Source organism: Physeter macrocephalus, chromosome 4 (genome assembly GCF_002837175.3).
Source record: "Physeter macrocephalus isolate SW-GA chromosome 4, ASM283717v5, whole genome shotgun sequence".
Classification (NCBI taxonomy): Eukaryota; Metazoa; Chordata; class Mammalia; order Artiodactyla; family Physeteridae; genus Physeter; species Physeter macrocephalus.
Genome location: NC_041217.1, coordinates 41,065,210 through 41,083,532, shown reverse-complemented (window position 1 = coordinate 41,083,532; position 18,323 = coordinate 41,065,210). Strand labels below are relative to the sequence as shown.

At 48.9% G+C, this 18,323-nt stretch overlaps 1 protein-coding gene across 6 annotated transcripts in view; it reads left to right on the top strand.

The window, feature by feature from the left end:
• Positions 1 to 18,323, top strand: part of ATP2B4 (ATPase plasma membrane Ca2+ transporting 4) — a 90,924-nt gene that overhangs the window by 26,511 nt on the left and 46,090 nt on the right. For 5 of the 6 annotated variants that reach the window (XM_007111028.4, XM_007111024.4, XM_007111022.4 and 2 more), the window contains exon 2: positions 17,001 to 17,662. In XM_007111028.4, coding sequence (XP_007111090.1) covers positions 17,470 to 17,662 — 193 coding nt within the window. In that variant the 5' untranslated portion in view covers positions 17,001 to 17,469. Of the gene's footprint in view, positions 1 to 1,976; positions 2,023 to 17,000; positions 17,663 to 18,323 lie in introns of those variants that run through there. The other variant, XM_007111023.4, reaches the window with a different exon arrangement.

The following is an 18,323-nucleotide window of genomic DNA, read 5'->3' as shown; positions in this document are numbered from 1 at the left end:
AGCCTCTTCTGGGGTTTCACCCTTCCAGAGGTCTCTTCCCAACAGGTACATAATGTGCTGACGTCACTTGAACCCAGAAGTGCTAGTGGCAAAGGAGAGAAGGGATTATCCGGGGCTACAGGCTTGCCTTTGCCTGCCTTCCTGGGGACAGAGCCTACTGCTGCCCCAGGGATGCTCTGTTTTCAGTGCTGTAGGCAAAGGGTCTAGAGACTCTAGAGCAACTTTGGTTTTCCTGTTTATATTTTTAAGTTTTTGTTTGTAGGTTTTTGTTTTGTATATTTCTTCTCATCAATCTCTGTCATTTCTGGTGTCCTGCTTGGCACGTCAGTATTTCTGTGTGTGCTATACTATAATCGTAGGGTTTATTAATAGAGACGTGTCCTGTCTTCTTTATTTAGACTTCTGTATCTGGGAGTTCCCTTAAGGGAAGGGTTCTCTTCCTTACTCTGAATCTTCCTCCACCCTTTTTTGTTCTCCCTTCTCTGCTTCTCTCCCTTTCACACCCCCTCAATGCACCAGAGCTGCATAGCCTTTATGTGGACCACAATCTGTAGCCTCAAGGTGTCCGTGGCTAAGATGATGACACACACCCGTCATCACACATACCCTCAGCGTGTCTCACAGTTACTTCTCAGGGGAAGTGGGAGAACCTATACTAATCCTCTGAGCTCATCAGGACAGGAATCTCCCAGCTTCAGCATCCTGGGTTGGGCCTAAAATCATCTGACTGTTTTATCTAGGCTGCTCTCTTATCTCTTATTCCTGTTTCTCTCCACTTTCTTTATAGGAACTTGTAGCATGTAGTATGTCTTAGCTTCTAGGCTCTTCCTGTGGTTGCGTGGCCTTAACTGAGTCATGTCACCTTTAAGACCATGTGTTATAAAATCTGTAGAAGGAATATCATCAGTCCTGTTTATCTTAAAAGGCTGCTTTCAGATCACACATCAAAGTGCTTTGAAACTACGAGGCAGTACCCGGATGTGAGTTCTTACCTCAATCTTCTTTGACTCTCATGAACGAACTTCTCTGCCTTTCTCCTTAGCTTTCCTGACACCACTTAACAGAAAACCTCAGGCAGACAGATTCCCAAGATAAAGCTGTAAAAGTTGGAGATTATGGAGAGGTCCGTGAATGGGGAGTATCAATGTCTTCCTGGCACATAGGGCCAGGATCCGGACCCAGTACCGGGAGGTATAGGAACAAGGTGGCCAGAGGCACTGTGAGCTTCTGACAAAGGGGCAGCCTTAGTTGCCTCCATTCTGCAAAAGCTTCTTAATGCAACTGATCTTCATCCAAAGGCAATGGGCCTTTGGATACAAAAGAAGTAATAACCCTCTCAACTTCATATGAGGCCAGTTACTCTCATTATCTCCTTTTTTCAGATGAGGAAATTAAGACCTAGGCAGAATGGATTTGGAGGAGAGTGTGCTGAGGGGAAGGCAAGCCTAGTGCTACTTGGGAAGAACTGTTAAGGGAAAGCCTGTGAGCTGTGAGGGGCAGGAGCCTGGCCAACAGTGGGCAGATCTGGCCCCCAGGCAGAGCTCCATCAGGGCCTGGGCCCACGGGGCTGGCTGCTTCTGGTGTATCCTCTGGTCACACTGGATTCACTTCTGGTTTTCTTCCTTAGATATTTCTTAGGGTCTACTGACCCAAGGCAATGTGCCAGGTTGACGGTTAAGTGCAACTGCCAGCCCGTAAGGCACCTTTATAAAGATGTTAGCAAGATGTTCCCTTCAGAAGAATGCAGCACATGGGTGCATAGCCTACCTGGCAAAACTTAGCATGTCTCATCTCCCAACCCCCTCCTTACCATGGCTCATCATATTCAGGGCACACTCTGCACACCTGTATGTAGCAGCTCTGGAAAGCTGTAAGAAACCTCTGCTTTGCTCAGGTTGTGGGCTGAGCCCAGAGTTGGGGGGTGGGGGTGCTGTGAGTGAGCTCTCCCTGGCAGTCACGTGATGGCTGCAAGCTGGCCTGCAGAGCAGACCCTGGAGGTGTTGGATACACACAGGTGAATGGGTAAGTGAGGTATTTCCGCCCTTCATTTGACACCTAAGACAGATTTCTTTGCATCATCTGCCCCCTGCTTTCCCATCTAGATTTTTTTAAATTAATTATTTTAAAAATTTATTTTATTTTTGGCGGCGTTGGGTCTTCGTTGCTGCACGCGGGCTTTCTCTAGTTGCGGCAAGCGGGGGCTACTCTACGTTGCAGTGCGCGGGCTTCTCATTGCAGTGGCTTCTCTTGTTGCGGAACACAGGCTCTAGGAGCATGGGCTCAGTAGTTGTTGCGCACGGGCTTTGTTGCTCCAAGGCGTGTGGGATCTTCCTCGACCAGGGCTCAAACCTGTGTCCCCAGCATTAGCAGGCGGATTCTTAACCACTGCGCCACCAGGGAAGACCCTAGATTTTTTTTTTTTAATATTTATTTATTTGGCTGCGGCAGGGTCTTAGTTGAGGCACGTGGGATCTTCGTTGCAGCATGCGGGATCTTTTAGTTGTGGCATGTGGGCTCTTAGTTGCAGCATGCAAGATCTAGTTCCCTGAACCCAGGCCCCCTGCATTGGGAGCACAGAGTCTTAACCACTGGACCACTAGGGAAGTCCCCCATCTAGATTGTATAGTCTTTCTGTCCTAGTGCCCAGCACAGTGTTTGACTCATAGAGGCTTCAGTGTAAAATGAGGGGATTTGTATCCGGCTTTCCCCAAAGTTCCCTACCGGGCTGTGATTCAGAGATTCTGTGAGGTGTTTGCTGTAGTTGGTAGGAAGAGCAGAGGATCTGCTCCCTGAAAAGCCGAGGAACTTATTCTTGAGTGCAGTTACTAATAATGAAATTGTGATTAGGTCTGGCCTGCCTCCTAGCTTGTGGCCAGTCAACCCCTTGCCCCACTCTGCTTTGAGAAGGTAGCAGGGCATACATGGTACTTAACCTACAAAGGTGCTGCAATCGCTGCTTCTGGGTGTAGTGGAGTCCTGAGCAGGTCTGTCTCCTTTCCATCTGTCCAGTATGAGTCAAGCTGGCAGCACCTCTAGAGGAGGCATCCAGGGGGTTCTTGTACAATGCGGAGAGCTGCCCATGAGCATGAAAGGGAATTCCTAGGCCAGGTGGCCCCATTCACCTGCCAGCTCCTGCTGGAAAGACATGGTAGCATTTTGGCACTTGACACTCTTTTGCCCCATTTGGCTCCTTTTGGAACGAGAGTAAAGAGTCCTGACCAGGGGGCCTGGGGAGGCAGTATGCTGATACAGGCATAGGGAGTGGCCAGTGGGGTGGACTTCAGTTCTGGGGAACAGCACCTCTACGCATCACTTCTGGGGATAGCTGTCTCACCTGTCCTCTTGCAGGCAAAACTCAGAGGCTTTGGAGGTCCTTGCCTTTCCCAAAGCAACTCAGTTTCAGCCTCTGTTCTCTTTGCCTCCTAGGTTAGGTTGGCTGGGCATTTGATATAGAAGAGAAGTTGCTCATCTTCTTATGTAATTCCTAGGTTTTTTTCACCCCCTACATAGCGCCTTATCGTCCTAAAAATGAGGCCTTCACCCTAGCCTCCCCAGGAAGAGTGGGGACTATCAAGTCCATTTTCTGTCCCCTGTAACCTTCTGTTAAACTTCTTTTCATTTTACGATATCCCCCTCCTGTCTTGGCTCTTGAAACTACTCCCATTGGAAAAAAAAAAGGCAGTTCACCCTCTTACCCCTCTTTAGGGCCATATTCTGTTTGTTCTCTGGGAAACCATGGCAACTTGGCCTAAGAGGCCACTTCTACCACCTTGGAAGTTAATGCTCCAAAGCCTTGTACTCACAGCTGCGAGGTCTCTTAACACGTTTTTCCAAAGTGGGACAGGAGCCTCTGAATTTTCAGTGCTGCTAAAAGAAGAAAGTTTCAAACAAACCAACCCCTATATAATCCTTTTACAAGTTGGTTAGGAATGGGAGCAACATTCCCTGTAAGATCCAGAATATGAATATAGGCAGCATTAGCGGGGAATCCTGAAGCGTATTCTGGAGTGTCTGGTCCACACTTATTTTTCTTATGCTCTTTTCTCCTTTCCCTTCTCACAATTACTCGGTTGCTTAGAAAATTCTGTCGGAGGTGCTTATCTTTTAGCTTACTCCAACTTTTTTTTCTTTTTCTTCTTGACATGTTTGTACTTCTTGCTCTGGTGCTCCCTTTTAAAGCCCCAAGTGGGGAATCCAGGGAGCTGTGATGATTAACTGCAGGAGCCCGGTAGAAGAATTCCACAGCCTTAGACGGCAAAGTTTCCATAGCCTCACTGCCGAGGGACTTCCCCCACGAAGGAGTCCTCTTTCTTGAGTTGGCCGCTGGAGGTGGGAGGGGGGAGAGTGGGCTGGCCTGTCCTTGGCTTCTCTTTGGACTTGGAGGCTTGCAATGGGAGGGTTTAGTGGCTGAAGCCTTGAAGGGAGGGCACTGACCCCTCCCCCCACACTGGAAAGGATTTTCTCTGGAGATAGAGGTCTTAACCGATTCGGAACAGCTGGCCAGGGCCTGTGAGACTGGAGCTCCCACAAACCTTTGCAGAAGCAAATGTTAGGTGAATAGTGTGAGATGCCTACAGAGTTCTGGCTCTGCTGGATTAGGATGCTTTCTGCCACTTCTCCTCTGGTCCCCTCTGCAAATCCTTGAATCCTTGCACGGTGGTGGGGAGAGCTAGGAGAAGGTGGCCATGTCACCAGGGAGCTGAACGTTTGCCTCCATCTGTCTATTCCCAGCCCCAGTTTTATAGGCTCAGAGTGGAATTCAGGTGGAATAGTGGAGCCACCTTGCAGCTTGTGGTTGGGTAGGACTAGTTTATCAATGTTCAGTTCTGAATTTTCACCTTCTGTGGGAGTACTGAGAGGAGCCCGAGTCTAGTTGTAGCACAAGGTGTATTTTACATCTGGCTGATCTCCCAGCCTCTTCCTCCATCAGGCCACTTCCTATTTATACTGGATTGGGAACTCGGCTGAGCATACTAAATCCTGACTTTACTTTTTAATCCATAGGAATAGTCTCATATCCTTCCTCTCCCCCCATCTCTGTTAGGCCTTCTCACTTCTGAGTCCTCAGTGTTTGCCTCTGCTTCAAGCATGGTTAGATACTACATATTCGACTTATCCAGGCAAGCTCCAGGTAGATTTGGGAGAATGCAGATTGGTTCATAGAGCTCATCCTCTGTGCCTTTGGGCCCATCATCCATGACCCATGACACGGATCAGCCCTGTGTTGGCGCTAGCTGTGGCAGCCCCATGAGTTCCCGGCTTGCCTCTCAGCACTTCCATACTCTTTCGCTATTTGAGCCAATGTGGACTTGACAGGGCTGATTGGTTTCAGAAATTACCCAGGTAAGGAGAATGGAATTCTGTCCAATTAGGTTGTCCCTGGAGATGTGGAAAAGAGAGAGAGATTTTGAGATTGAGATTGAGATAGATAGATAGATAGATAGATAGATAGATAGATAGATAGATAGATAGAGGAGGTGAGAGGAAGAGAGAGAGAGAAGGAAGGAGGCAAGAAGAGAGGGAGAGATGGGGAAAGGGATATACAGAGATGTGAAAAAACAAAGTGAGAGGCCTGGAAATGAGGTATAGAGAGAAAAATGAGGAGGCGGAAAGAGATTGGTACTGGGTATTTTTCCCATGATTTTTGGTAGCTCAGTGCTTCAAAAATAATCCAGAAAACATCCTTTTTTTGCCACTTCCTACAGACCTCCCCCCAAACCACCATCATCATAGTTCTCCCAGGTTTTTCCTTGGAGGTATGGCAGTGATGTTCAAAATGCTGTGTGTGGGAGTTTAGAATCAAATGGGTGTTAGGAGAACTTGAATTCTTGATAGTTTACCTTTGCTTCTGCCTAGAGAGCGGATGATTCCTACAGTTTCCCTTCTATCTGCACCAGAAAAGCCCTGTGACTGTGTCTTGGAGAGCGAGGGTGATGTGCCTCCAATACACCAACACTATATAGCCCCAGAGGGAAGAGGGGGAGATGGGGCCTGCGCTGAGGCTGTGGTTCTTGGGACTTACAGACAACTGATTCTCTGTGCAGATTGGGTCCCCTTCTGGGCCTTCCATCTTTCTCCTTCCCTTAGAAACAAAAGCATACTGGAGCAGAGAAGGGTGGTTCACTCATGAACTCCACATGTTAGGTTGGGCACTGGAACAGACACTGGGAGAGAGAGGTGATACAACCTTTCTGCTCACTCAGAAGAATAAACAGTACCTTCCTCTTTCTCTCCCGTGAGATTTCCATAAACAGCCACCAGCTGGGGCTGAGTCACCTCTCTGCCTGCCCGTTGTTTCTTTCAACAATGGGCCCTGTGTCCATCACTGTGAATCTGAGCCCTTTTGAATAGATGCTCTTTCTAACCATGATTTTTGGAAGCTTACTCTACCTTGGGGGTTCTGAGACACGTCTGTTTCTTTGTCTTTTATGTATTCCCAAGTAACGGCCACTCAGCCTGAGTAAATACCCTGAGACTTAGGAACAGAAACACTGGTGTCTATGATGCTATCGGCCTACTCCCGACAATCCAGGACGGTGCCCCATATCGGGCCCTTTCCTCACCTCCTCCCTTCTCCCTTCCTACCCTACAGGAACAACGGGATGCTGATGACAGTTGGTTTGACAAGCCTAGAAACCATGCCTGCTCTGCTCTTTTGACCTCAAGGTGCTGCCAAGACTGATTTGTGTCCCAAGTTCTGATTTTCCCAGCAAGATTTTATCAGCTCACCCGGCTGTCAGTTAGGACTTTGACCTCTCCTGGGACAGCAGAGGATGCTTCCCTTGTGGAATCGGCAGCAGCTTCCGCCTTCTTCCTCTCTCTTCCCCTTGGGGGCTGTTCTCATTGATAGCCTTTCTGAGCCATAGTGGTATCTGCAAGACATTCAGTTATAATCTGAGATGGACAGAATTGAACAGTCTGTGAGATTTGCTCTTCTTAACACTGCCCTAACTTTATTTTTTAATCTGATTAATATGCCCATCGGCAGTGGGGTTTTTTTCTCCTACTAAGTGTATAACAATCCAAAAGGAACTCGAATAAGGTGGAGAAAGAAGAATGGTAAAAATCCTGCAGCATCTTTTGTATTCCAAGCAGCTGTTTCTGGAAGGTGTCTCTCTATTCCTTAGATATCATTTAGTGACTGTCATATTTATCGGTCAGCACACACTTTCAGCTCAGTTGTGTATGTGTGTGGGTGTGTATATGTGTGTGTGTGATTACCACATGGTAATCTTCCACTCTCTTGCCCCTCTTGAGCTGCCTATGCCTGATGGCCCATTTCTTTGTTCTCATTTGTTACTCTAAGTTTGACTGGGCTAGTAGAGAAGGTAGGAAGCTATAGTGCCCCATCCAGTAGCCAGAGGTAGGAGGTACTCGCTATTTCTACCAAAATCTTTTCCCAAGTGCCTAGTGCCCTGGAGACATATGTGTCCAAGGATAAATCAACCTCGCTTTTGGTCATCCTTCAGCATCTGACTCCTTGGTGCTGGTGAGAGGTCCTCACCACCCTGACTAGAACCTTGAATCTTGTTGTGCAGGAGTATCCCTTCACCCCAGAGCTCCCTGAGGAGTAAGAATTGGATGAAAGTTCTCTGTACAAGTGGTGGAAATATGTGTCCCTTCAGAGGTACCTCAGAGGTCATTTCCTGCAGCCCTCCAGCCAGGAGTGACCAGGCTCCATGCTGGGTGGCACTGCACCCAGGTTGTAAGGGGTGGGGCTTGCTTTGAGGCTCTCTTCCCACGACCCCTGGTGGAAGTCTCCGTATCTTCATCCTGATGATACAGGCAGCCAGTGGGGGCTGGTGGGGAGTAAGGGGATGTGAGGAATGCTGCTGGCTGGAGCCAGCCTTTGACAGGAAGGAAGAGGACAAAGCGCCTTTGTCTCTTCTCAGTGTGAATGGTGCAGAGGTGAGAAAACCCTGAGTTTGGGCCTTTCTCCTTGATGAGCTGAGGCAGAGTCATGTAGGCGCAAGAAGCCATACATTCCCTGCTTTAAAGGAACTTACTTACTCTACTCCTCACTTCAGTGTTCCCCTTGCTGGCTCAAACCACATGCTCTGTAGTCTGGCCATACTCTTTTTGTTCCTGAGAAAGTTGTACTGACTTTTTTTTTTTTTTTAAGCTGTTTTAGGGGGTTGGGAAAGGAAAACTTTAAAAGTAAAATAATAAAAAACAGACCACTCTGCCATTACAGGCACATAAATAGCTACACCATAGCCAGGCTGCAGACTCACTTTGCCATAGCAACCTCGACGAGTGTTTATAGCAGCCTGTCGCCCCAACTGGAAAACAGCAGCTGCCTTTGCTCATCAGCTGCACCCGTGCCGCGGCCTTGGCCTCAGCAGAGCAGGGAGGCACCCCCCGAGAGGTGTTGCAGGGGCCACAGACCAGCCCTTCTGTGGGGGCCGTGGGAAATGACAGAGCAAAAGCAGCATGGGGTTCAGATGTGCTGGGGGGCAGTAATATTTGGGGAGCCTGAAGTGAGTGGTGGGTGTCTTTTGTGTCCGTTTTTCCCCGCCCCTGGGTACCACACCGTCCCTCATCTCCTGCCGAGTAGGAAACAGGAGTGCAGAGGGTGCTTAGCTGCACCAGAACCCGAAAGGGGTCTGCGTTTTCCTCTGAACCTCATCAGGTATCTTGTTTTAACTTTCTGAATAAATCTTGACTTCAGTTGCAGCCTGTTCAGGGAGGTCCTCTCAAGTCTATTTTCTCAAGGACTCACAGGAGAGGAGCTTTCCTTGGGAGGATCATGGGTCCCTCTGGGAAAGGGGGCTGCCCCAAGATGAATGGAAGCAGAGATCAACATTCTGGAAGGACTAAAGGAAGGCGAGATGTGACAAGAGCCTCCTGTGCCTCCCCTGTCAGGCTGGATCTGAGGACAGTGTCGGGACTGGGCCCCCAGTTGAGGCTCTCAAAGTGCTTTAGCCTGGTGTTGCTGGAGATTCTCACGACGTTGTAAACTCTGCGTCGTTCTCCAGTGTGGTACCCAGGCCAGCATCAGCATCCTCTTGTTAGGGAGCGTGTTATAAATGCGCGTTCCCAGGCCCCACCCCAGACCTCCTGAACCGGCAACTGTGGGAGCCCTCCTGGGAGTGCTGATGGTCACTCAGGTTTCAGGGCCCCTGCTCCAAGGCACAACAGAAGTGCAACAGAGTATGGTCTGCCCACTTTCTAAAGACCAGAACGGACTTAGCGCCTCCTGTGTGCAGAAGGAAGAGTGAACTTGGGGCGTGAGGCGGCAGCTACTCGGGAATGCTCCCGGCTCTCTTTCCTGGTGAATTCCATCTTCCCCACATGGAGCCCTTGTCCATTCGCCTGGGGATTCCGGGAAGTAGCTGGGCTGAGAGAGCCTGGAAGAGGCAGCGACGGGGGGGCTGACTCTGTACGCTGTCCCGGCAAGACTGCCGTGGAGCTGGGGGAGGCGATGGGGACGCCGGCAGGCACGGTGTCCAGGGTGTGGTACTCTGGCTAGTGTCTGGGTCCCACAGGAATGTTATTTTGCTTCCTCTCCTGCTGAGCCCCTGGGACAGCTGCCCCGGCAGTCTCTTTTGGTAGATGCCATGTGGCCTCCTCAGTCTGAGGCCAGGCAAACTTCCCTCTCACCCCGAGGCTTCCCCAGAGCCTGAGGCCCGGGAGCAGCGAGATCCTGACTGACTCCAGTAGTCAAGGGAGATTGGCCCTCCTACCCCGTCCACGAGCATGGTGTGATTCTGCTGAAATTTGTTTCTAAAAATAATACAGGATCCAATCCAGCTGCTAAAAAGCCCCTTGATTCCCTTGGGACCAAAATGTGGGCAAACCCCCGCAGCCTCAAGAAAGGCAGTCTGTGTTGCCCTGGAGAGTGTGTGTACTGGGTTATTGGAATGCTGCTGCCCGAGGGTCTGCCTCTAACCGTCCCAGTTTCCAGCAGCTGCACCTCAGTGTGAGAGCAGCTGCACCTTCTAACCCATATCCTGAGCATTTCCCACAATCTGGCCAGCCCCCCTTTCATTAGACAACAGACCTTCTGGATGGCACTGTTGCTCCCACCTGAAGTCAGCTCTTGTCCTCCTTAATCAGCTGAAGGCAGGGGAGGTTGCTGTTCCATCCTCTACATTTTTTTTAGCTCTAGCTTGCTGTGAACATTCCCTCAACACCCCTTGAGTCACAGGAGGCCACGGAGGTGACCCGGGCCAGTATGACTCATAATATTTGGAAAAGAGGGTATATTCCCTATGGCTCTAGGCTCAAGGGACTGCCCGTTTTCATCTTGATCTGTTGATGCTATTATTAGGATGAATGCAGGGGGGTGGCAATGCCCCACTAGGCACATGCCAGCTTCAGTTTCCCAACCCATGCTGTGAAGCTTCCTGTCTTCATCTTGATGGTTCCTGGAGTCTCTGAGAGGGGCCGGATCAACGGGCCAGATGATCAGGAAGAAACTGTCATCAGCCTTGGGTCAATTCTTGGTATCATTGTTTAGAGAAGGCTGTGCTATCTATGGGCCTGACCTTCTCCCTGCCCTCTGAAGGCATCTGGCCAGAACTGATAAGTTTTGTCCTCATTGTCACAGCATACCTTAGACAGTACAGCCCCTCCAGGCTTCAGCATCATAGTATGTTTTATTTTTTTCGGACCTCAGGTACAGACTGTTGAGTCAATCATACTATGGATTCATGGCCCGATATTATCGTTGGTCCATGCAAGGCCCTTCCTGTGCTCACTGTTTCCCCATATCCCATGTCTTTTCCCTTCCTTGCCCAGGAGCAGCATTTAATGTGTTAATATGTATCTTTTTGTTTAAACACATCCCTTAAAATGTATAGTTTTGCTTTAGATGCATGTGTTTTTAACTTTTGTTAAAGCCCCTTTTTTACCCCCACTAAGCACTATTTTTAAGATAGCGATATTGTTGTGTGTATATCTGATCTGTCTTTCTAACTGTTGCATAATATCCCCTCTTATCTAGCTCACATATTTTGCCTGTCCATCACTGGGAGAGGGGACCCCAGGTTGCCTTCAGCTCTCTGTCACCACAAATAATGTCCCAGTGAACATCCTTACACATGCCCCTTTCTGAACCTGTGTGAGAATTTCTTTGGGAGATGTACCCACTTGATGACTGGATCCAGGGTATGCATAGACTTAGTTCGGTCAAGTACGAGGTGGCTCCAAGGATGAGGGGAAATTCTGGATCCCTGAGACCCTGGGGTTGAGGGCAAGACATTTTCTCCAGGTAGATGCTTTGATTCTAGCACTGCATTTCTGCTGCTTAGTTGAACAAGACACTCTCAGGGTAGCAGACTTGGGGGGGGCGGGGGGAAGGGAGGGAGCCTCATGTATACCACCGCCTAACCAGCAAGTGATGTTTTCTCTTTAGGAAGGGAGTACCCACCAGAACCCAAATCCTAGGGACTGGCTGAGAATTAGCATCGAGTTCCAAGACCAGGACCAGAACCACAGGCTACAGTGTGCCATGCTGTAGTCAGTACAGAGGCGTGGTTTTGGTGCCTCAGCCCTCGCTTGGCTTCCTGGCACCAGCATGGCTATTGCTGCTGATGACAGGTGGTGCCACCCACTACCTGAACTTTAGCCAACATCCTCCGCCTCTGACCTTCTTCCCATATGCCTCCAAAGGGCCTCAGTAGACTGAAGGAGGGTATGTGCGCAGGTCTGCTCTGCAAGTCAGCAGGCATTAGGGGAGCAATTAGGGCAGGGCGGGGGGGGGGGCATGGGGAGGGAAAGAGAACCTGGAACCACGATTAGACTGAAGGAGGGTATGTGCGCAGGTCTGCTCTGCAAGTCAGCAGGCATTAGGGGAGCAATTAGGGCAGGGCGGGGGGGGGGCATGGGGAGGGAAAGAGAACCTGGAACCACGATGAGAATGGCCAACCAGGGATGTTTTGTGCTGGGCAGCCTGCCATGTTCGGGTGCTTGCCAGCTTTCTTAAAAGCCCCTCTAAGAGGTATGACAGTGCCGAGAAGAGGAGTGAAGCTTAAGACACTGTAGGTAATGGCCGAGGAACTGCCCCCGCTGGAGAAAGGAGGGAGAGAATCTAGAGCCGGGGCTCTCTGTGCCTCTCCCCAGTCCCTACAGGCTGCAAGGGCCTGGGTGTGAGATGAGGGATCCCTCAGCCCCACTCCTTCAGTCTCTAGGTGGGAACTGGATATACTTGGAATCATGCCAGTCCAGAGCTAAGGGCATTCTGGCCGGGGGGCATACGTATGCGTGGGGGTGGGGATGGAGTGGGGAGTGTCTGCCCCTCACAAGCTGTAGCTCTACCCCTACGCCTGCCCTGATGTGTTGTAGAGGCTTCAGGGGTTGTGGGCCAGGGACAGATAGATAGGTTTATATGGGCCTTCTGATCAAGCTGTAGGAAGTAAATCTGTAGCTTTTTTTCCATTTTTCTTACAGGATTGTCCTTGTACTTGAGGCAGGGTTGCTTTGGATTCAGACTCTGAATCTCTATTTCCCTGCTATAAAATTTGGTGCCCTCCTTATAGGGCTGTTAGTGAAGATTCAGTGAAACAATATGTGGAATAATGATAAATAACTACTATGTATGGACCAACCACTACATATCAGCTGCTATACTAGGCTGCTGCCTATACAGTACACACGTGTGTGCGCATGTGTGTGTGTTTACATATGTGATTTCTCTCGGGGAAGTGTGGGCTTGAAGCAGGTTTCATATTTCAGTTTGGTGCATTCTAAGGTGGGCCCAGCCTTCTCCTGTGCCACCCCCCTCCCCACCCGCACGAGGTTTTCCCTTCTTGGCACTGACGCTCCAACCACAGCATCTCCAAGTGCTACCAACTCACTTCTGAGCAGAGGCTCCCAGCCCAGCAAAGAGGGCAGGGCATGAGAGTCCGCTCCACTGAACAGCCCCTGCCTGCAGCCCTGAAGCCAGAGTTGAGCATAGCTACTTATTATTCCAGGCAGGTCTGGCTGCAGTGCTGCACCAGCCTGAAGCCCTAGGCCCCTGGCCCCTCCTGTTTCCTTTCTCCTCTTTCCATTCATACTTCATTTCCCATGCATCACGCCAGATTCATTAGGAGCCTTTGGCAGGAGAGATTCAGGGGGTGGGTTCCTTTCAGATTCTCAGAATACCCTACTCCCTACATAGAGAATTACCCTTTTTCCTCATAGCCTGGGGATGCACCCCAGGAAAGTTAAGAGTAAGGGATTTCTTGACAAAATTGGAGGAAACAGTGTCTGACTATTGTTTATGGTTTGGTGACTTAAGGCATGAGGTTTTTGTCTCTGGCAGCTCCTCAGTTTAGAACTTGCTAGGGAGCTTAACTGCATATTGAGTCATCAGGAAATATAGGGTGGTCTGCTTCTCAGGTATGTGTAGGAACAGGAGGGGGTCTCTTTCACCCTTATTGCCTGTGCTGTGATGTAGTTGATTCTGAAAGAGAAAGAGCAAGTGTAAGAGTCAGCATTTCCTCTAAGTGGTTATGTGTATCCTCTGTATCCCAAAGCTGCCTACTTTTTAAAGGACTTATATTTGTCAGAAAACGGGGAGGTCCAGACTTGAGGGAAGGGGTAAGGTATAACAAAAAGAGGACCAGGCAGTCAAGGCCACTGACTTGCCAAAGAACAAATCACTTTTTATGTCTTTGGACCTCAGTGTCTTCATCTGTAAGATGGGAGTCACAGCGGTCCTACCTAAAATTGATATGACAGTCCTTTTACATGTCACTGCAAGTTGTAGAACAGATGTTACAGAACTTTAGGAGGAAAAAAATTAAAATGATTTAATGATCATATAAGTAGTATGATTTCTTGCCCCCGCAGGAAAGGATGAGAGTTTGCTCTTCCATCCCATCATCATTAAGCTGGTAAAATGCTAGAAACGGGGAGTGAGAACATACCTAACCCAGGAGGCCCTGAGCCGAATGACTAATCCTGACCTGACAAGAGGTGGTACCTCCTAGGCATCTGAGCATTGTGTCTGAGGCTGAACCTGTGTGAGCATTTACATACTATTCTTTGCCAGTTGCCTAACAAGGGCAGGGGCGAGGCAAGCTCAGCAGTTGCAGAGAGCTCTTATTCTAAGAGCTCAGACAGAAGTATTGGCACCAGCTATGCCTCTGAATTCCAGAAGAACTTTCACGGAGAGCCCAGCTTAAGAAAGGGTCCCAAATGGGCACTGTCCCTGTGACTTTGTGCCAGCAGCTTAGTGCTTGACCTACATATGTGTCTCTAGAGCAACCTGAAGCAGACAGACCTCATTCTTTTCTACTTGTCCCATGTGTTCTCATCTTAAGTGACCTTTTCTCATTGGTTGTCTATGTGAGTGGAAGAATCTCTCCTCTTTGATCTCTTCAGGCTGCCCCTACTTCTCTAGAGATCCAAGGCTGCATTGTCTAGTGGTTATAGCTAATGGTCATAACCTAGCTAATGGTTACTGCTAATGAAGCTGCCTTGGAATTTTCCATTCTTTTGGGGGTGTGGGGGTTCCCCCTGGCAAGGAAAGAGGGAGGGGCACATGGAAATTATTGCTCTTCTGCTTAAAGGGCTAGATTTTAAAAGTTCATTAAGATCAAATTAAGCTTTTTCTCATCACTTGAGTGTCCTATACTGGACACTGGTCATCTTTCATCTAAGATTTCACAGCACTATTTCTATTTATAATCCCTTTCCTTTATCACTTTCTTAGGATGGTGTGAAAAGGTAGGGCTGATTCTTCCCCCAGATAAAGATGGGAGGAGCTGAGCCCTAAGAAAACTGAGCACTAAGAAGGCCAAGTGACTTGCCCGAGGGGTACCTTGGGAAGATGGTGAATCTGGTTCTGAATCTACTACTGGTTATTCAACCAAAAGAATTAGCTGAATGCCCGCTCCATGCAGGTGCTCACCTAGGCACTGGGGAAAAAGCAGTGAACAAGACACATGAAAAATCTCTGCCTTCAAAACAAACATGGCAGTGGGTAGAGAGTAAAAAAAAAAGTAAAATCTTCTGATTTCCAGTTAAGCTCTCAATCAGCACTGTCCTCAACATCCTCTTGAAAGGTTAAGGAGTTCAACTTAAGGGTCAGCTGGGCTTCTTGCTGCTATATAGCCCTTCCCACTGCTTCCAGACTTGGAGAAGAAGGTGAACTGGAGAGAAAAGTCTGTGGTACTGCCTATCCCTATGCCAGTATGATTGAAGGGAGTTGGACACTCTCTCTCAATCAGCACTGTCCTCAACATCCTCTTGAAAGGTTAAGGAGTTCAACTTAAGGGTCAGCTGGGCTTCTTGCTGCTATATAGCCCTTCCCACTGCTTCCAGACTTGGAGAAGAAGGTGAACTGGAGAGAAAAGTCTGTGGTTCTGCCTCAGGTTCTCTCCAGACCTCCTTGTTCCCCAGGATTCTCCGATGACATCTAAAAAGAAAGGGAATATGATGTTTAAAAAACGATGGCGGGGGCTTCCCTGGTGGTGCAGTGGTTGAGAGTCCGCCTGCCGATGCGGGGGACACGGGTTCGTGCCCCGGACCGGGAAGATCCCACATGCCGTGGAGCGGCTGGGCCCCATGAGCCATGGCCGCTGGGCCTGCGGGTCCGGAGCCTGCGCTCCGCAACGGGAGAGGCCACAACAGTGAGAGGCCCGCGTACCGCAAAAAAAAAAAAAAAAAGCAAAAACAAAAAAACCCTGCTTGCGTAACCCTTTGTAAGTCAGAGTAGCTCTAAAAATTTATAGCAGAAGGAGGAGGCAGAGGGTGGACTGGGAGAGGGAGGGGTTTAACCACCTCCATCCCAGTGGAACCTGCCAAGAACAGGATTGATTACAATTAGCAGGAACTTTGGCCACATGTGATTTTTGGAAAATTAATTGATAAGAGAGTCAAGTCCTTATCTGATGGTCCCTGTGCTCCTTTGTTCACCTTCTCGAAGCAAGGATGTCATCCATTTATTAGAGAGGGGCTGGGCCCCCAGTGTTTGCGTGCCGTGTTCAGGAAGAGCCCCTTCACATTTAAATAGCCAGTGTGGGCAGTCCTCCTGCATGCCACACGGCAGCCCCTTTCTGATGCTGAGAACGGAGCTCAGGATAAGCCTTTTCACCTTCATCCTCCGTGTTCTCACCTGTACATGCTCCTGACCCTCTCTCCCTAGTGAGCCCGTGTAAGAGGTATAACACATGCCTTCCTGAGGGGAGAAATGCTGGTTTGAGACCCTCCAGTGTCACTCACACGCAGACTAACTTTGCTCCCCATCTCACCTTGTTGTGGCCCTAGGCTCTATCTGAATCAGTAGCTGTCATATTCCTGCCACCCCAGAGGAACTTTAACACTCATAGGTTTCAAACTCACTATCTTTCCTCCTCAGAGGTCCTTCTGTCCCCTTTATGTAAAAAGGTTCCACCCTGTATCGCCTACTGACAGGGCATTTTACTCATCCTTTCCCCCCAAAAGCTTTTTGGAGCAGTGGGGGGCTTAGCTCCTGATCTATTGACAGCTGCGGCATCCTGAAGAATTTCTCTACAGCATCAGGCTGAGTATTCTGAGGGGCTGCAGAGGATTAGGCATCTTCTACCAGGTTGTCCTCCTGGTTTGTAAATGTGTGTATTAGGAGTAGGGGAGGGTGCGGGGTATGGGGGAGGGTGGCAGGCTGGCAGGCTGCCCTCCAGATCACTCTGGTCTGGACTCCTTTTCTGACCTCTTCTCACCTCTTAGAAGTAAGGTCAGACTAAAAGATTCTATAGCAGGTCCCTCAAATAGACAGGGAGTGCATTAGAACAATTAGAGATCATAACCTTTTATTTCCAAGTTTCTGAAGTTGTAGGATTTGTATTGCTTGGTTTGGAAGAGGTGAGGTATGAAGACTGGGGTGTATCTGAAATTATTGGAGTCTACAGGCTGCTGGGGCCTCCCAGGGAGGAAGGGGCCTCAGCTCAGGCCTCAGCTATCAGTTCCGCTCAGACATCAACTGTCACCTAAACCCTGTGCTAGAATGAGTACCTCTTGCCCTTGCAGATGCTGGATCTCCATGCTGCTCTAATTGTTTCTTTTTGTCTATCTTTGAATCTTTATTCCAGAGATCCCGTTGTCATCGGTATCCAGGGAACCCTCCTCTTCCTCCTCCTCCTGCCGCCTCTCTACCACTGCAGTCGCTGGTTGTTGCTAAGGTTGCCTCCATGGTAACATGCACATCCTGTTTACACCTCCATCTGTGCAAGTTGGTCTAAGCTAGGAACCTACCTACCCTGGACAACCACTTCCATCACCACCTGGGGACACCAATCATCGTGACACGTGGTCCGGTTCCACTCAGTTCCCCCATCCTCTTCCTCCTCCCACTGCCAAGCTTCATACTCAGAAAAGGATCTGGGCTACGGGTTGCTACTGTGAAGCTTATTGCACAAGATATAGTCGATCTATTTCCCATCTGGGCTCCCAGTGAAGCAAAAAGTAAGAAGAAGTGAGGCAGAGAGGCAAGAGACCCTGATCAGTGGAAGGGAAATTTCACATTTTCTCTGGTTGAGGGGCTTGGTAACAGCAGGCAAAATGACGAACCCAACAGAACACGCCTTGCCAGCCAACTCGATAATTGAGAGCCATGAAGGGGAATTTGGCTGCACAGTAATGGACCTGAGGAAGCTCATGGAGCTGCGTTCAACCGATGCAATAAACCAGATCAATGTCCACTATGGAGGAGTAATGAATCTCTGCAGTAGACTGAAAACCAACCCTGTGGAAGGTAAAGGCCATACCAGGGGTGGGGAATTAGAGGAAGGTGGCTAGTGTTAAAATATATTATTTTCCCAACTTCTAGAGAAGGAACATTTCTGGAGACCTTGCTGGTATATCTGTGTCTGGTGGCTAAAGTATAGTATCTGAAGCGCTGAAAGGAGGCGCGGCTATGGAGAGAAATGTCATTTCTTTCCCAGAGATGATGTTGAGTGACTGTGGTATTCTCTGAAGATCATTCTTTCCTCCTTTTTCTGTATCAATGTACAGAAGGCAGAAGATCTCTATTTTATAAATGTTTATGTTAGAGATGCTTTTATCCGTAATCAAGTCCCTTATTCTGTATCAGTCTTTGATTGCAAAGGGTTGAAGATATAATTCTTTCCCACACTGATCTTACAGTGTAATATGAAGAAAAGTGGGTGAGTCTATCTACCTAATGTAGCACTTCTCTGTGGTACACAGTTACAAGCGGGATGGTAAGTCATAAAGCAGAGAGTTGTACCCACCGTATCTTTGGATTACTCACTCTGTTTTCTTTCAGGGAATTATTGATGACTTTTTCAACCCTGTCCTATGCACTTTTAGTATAGTTGTTCTTAATCTATTCTTAAAAGAAAGTGAAAAATCCAGCTTCATGCTTACCTGGCTCAGCCCAGTTGCCCAGTGAG